This window comes from Cebus imitator, unplaced genomic scaffold (genome assembly GCF_001604975.1).
Source record: "Cebus imitator isolate Cc_AM_T3 unplaced genomic scaffold, Cebus_imitator-1.0 Scaffold102, whole genome shotgun sequence".
In the NCBI taxonomy this organism is placed as follows: domain Eukaryota; kingdom Metazoa; phylum Chordata; class Mammalia; order Primates; family Cebidae; genus Cebus; species Cebus imitator.
Window position 1 is genome coordinate 5,637,332 of NW_016107417.1, and position 2,616 is coordinate 5,639,947.

The window sequence follows — 2,616 nt, forward strand, 5'->3', positions numbered from 1 at the left end:
CAAACCAATATATAAGACTTGTTTTTGGCAAGTGAGGACATTTGAATGTAGACTGGATATTAAGTAATAATAGATTATTAAGTTTCTTCAATGTGATAATGGTATTGTGATATGCATAAGAATGTCCTTAGTCTTAGGAAATGCAGGCTGAAGTACATACTGAGAGCAATCATGGTAAACGGTTAACAGTTGTTTAATCTTAGAGACATGTACAGTATGTGGCTGTGAACTGAACTCTGTTTCAACTTTTCATGCAGGGATGTCAGGGCCAAGCTGTTCACAGTCTCCCAGCCAAGTGACCAGAATGGAGAACTGCTTTCAGATGGCCCTATTCCAAGGGCACCTAGAGAGGAGTGGAAGTATTGTTTCGGATTAATTTAACCACCTCCATCCACTCAAAGACTAGTAGGACTAGAAGCCATATGGAACACCAGCTCCCGGGCCTAAAAGGCGCTTCACTTCTCACAGTCAGCCCTGGAAGGTGAGGACTCAGAGTGAGGCAGACCATCCTTAAACTGCCCAGAACAATGGAGAGTTTGGGGAGGTGCTTCCCAAGAGGACGCGACTCCTTGGGACTCCCATCCATACACAAGCCATTGAAACCCGACATGTCTCTCTTACCCCCACTTCATTCCCCATCGATTCTAGAAGAAGAATGGGCATTTCTTCTGAGACAGCAAACAGCTCCTCTTAAGGTTTCTTCTTTCCTAATTAGTTCTGTATGGAGTTTAACAAGAAAATCCATCCAGGGCCGCCTCGAGGCCATGCACCCAGGAGCTTGGAGAGACTACCAGGGAAAAAGAAAGGATCTTAAACAGTTAGCCTAGCCCGACGTCTGCCACTAAGTTGTCTAATCTTGGCAAGCAGCAATTAAAAGCTAACACGGCCGTGCTCGGAATGCAAGGTGACCCCGAGGACCCCAAGAGCGCGCCAAGCGAGCGTGCAGGGCTGAGGGCCCAGGACTCCCGGCCGCGGCCCCGGCGCGTGGTCTGCGCGCGCTCGGCCGTGCGTGCGCCTGCGGGGAGGCTGCGTGTGTGCGCAGGGCGGGAGCGCCGGCCGCCTTCTCGCTTCCGAGCTGGGTGCGCGCTGTGCGCAGGAGGTGAGTGAGAAGGGCGGCCCTCCAAAGGCTCTGAGGTGGCTGAGACCTGCGGCTGGGTGGCGGGCGTAACCACCGGGCCCGCTTTTCCCAAAACGCGCCATCCTCGGGAACGCCGAGACCTAGACGGCGAGGCCGGGAGGCACCGCCCACTCCCCCCGCCCACTCCCCCGGTCCTCTCCGGAGCACGGCCCAGATTCAGGCGCCGCGCCCTGGGGCGCGGGCCTCGGTGACGAGCAGCTCCCAGGTTCCAGTGAGCGCGGGGGAAGGGGCCCAGCGGGGAAGGGGCCCAGCGGGGCAGTGGGCGACGCGGAGGAGCGCGGGGGCGCGCGGAGGGCCCAGGCCTCGGCTGCTGCCGCACGTTGTCCACCTTGCCTTTCCCCAGGACGCAATTCCTGCCTTGGGTTGCCCGCGCCCGTCCAGCCACGGTCAAATCCGGTAGCTACCCGGGGCGTTTGCAGCGGTGCCGAGGAAGAGGACGGGAACGGTGTTACGGTATTGTTGGATCCCTAACAGGCCCGAAGCGAAAGCTTTCCCGGAAAGCTGGGGAAGGGCCCCGGCGCAGGGCTGTGAGAGGGATTGGGAAGGAATGTGAAACTAGGGGGGGATGAAGAGAATGGGCATGGGCGGAGAGAGAAGGAAACCCCGCGGGGCTAGGGCTACAGGATTCCCACCGGGGTGTTAAGGAGCATTCAAGGCATTTTAAAAGGAATCTTAAAGATGCAATGGAGTCTCACTTTTCCCAGGAGGAAGGAATGATGCTAGCTGCAAGCACGGGAAGTCATTGAATTAAGTATTCGTTCACCTTCTTACTGTTGGATTTAGGAGGGAGATTTGCAGGGCTGTCGTGATTTTGTGTCCTTTGCATTTTGCACAGAGTGCCTGCGTTTGGGAGGTGGCTGCTTTGTCGGAAAAACTACCATCAAGGAAGGAATTGCCAAATCATGTGTTTTTTTCTGTTTTCAGAGGTAAGGAAAATTTAGGTTTACAAGTTTCAACTGGGAACAAATTTTCTTTTTTACCTTCCCCCAAGAGGTTTAACCGAAAAAAGGGCGCTGAATTTGTGCTCTCAGCATGTGTCGATGCCTGATAAAACACAAATTACCGAACGTGTGGCAGTCTGGAGAACAGAATTGTGTAGTACTAAGAGGCAAGAGTCTATGACATATTTTTCCCCTCGTAAACTAACATATTCATTCAAATGAATGGCCATTGGATAACTCCAGACCTGAAAATAAACTGTTGGCAAAACTGTCCGAGCGGGGCGGCGGCTCACGCCTGTAATCCCTGCACTTTGGGAGGCCGAGGTGGATGTATTGCCTGAGATCCGGAGATCAGCCTGGCTAACCATGGTGAAACCCCGTCTCTACTAAATGTACAAAATTAGCTGGGCGTGGTGGTGCGCGCCGGTAATCCCAGCTACTCTGGAGGCTGAGGCAGAGGTTGCAGTGAGCTGAGATTGTGCCATTGCACTCCAGCCTGGGCAACAGAGGGAGACTAGAGTGAGAGTCCATTGCAAA

General features: G+C 54.0%; 1 protein-coding gene across 17 annotated transcripts in view; it reads left to right on the forward strand.

Moving 5' to 3' along the window:
* Positions 1-455: 455 nt before the first annotated feature.
* The window catches only part of B3GALNT1 (beta-1,3-N-acetylgalactosaminyltransferase 1 (globoside blood group)), a 26,287-nt gene continuing 24,126 nt past the window's right edge, over positions 456-2,616 (forward strand). For 2 of the 17 annotated variants that reach the window (XR_005201629.1, XR_005201631.1), the window contains exons 1-3: positions 456-1,099; positions 1,482-1,591; positions 1,974-2,064. Coding sequence is in view for 4 of the 17 variants with exons in the window: in XM_037741660.1 (XP_037597588.1) it covers positions 898-1,099; positions 1,482-1,591 (312 nt within the window). In the remaining 13 variants the exon portion in view is untranslated. Of the gene's footprint in view, positions 1,592-1,973; positions 2,065-2,616 lie in introns of all 17 variants that reach the window. The other 15 variants (XR_005201632.1, XR_005201633.1, XM_017537299.2 and 12 more) reach the window with 13 other exon arrangements.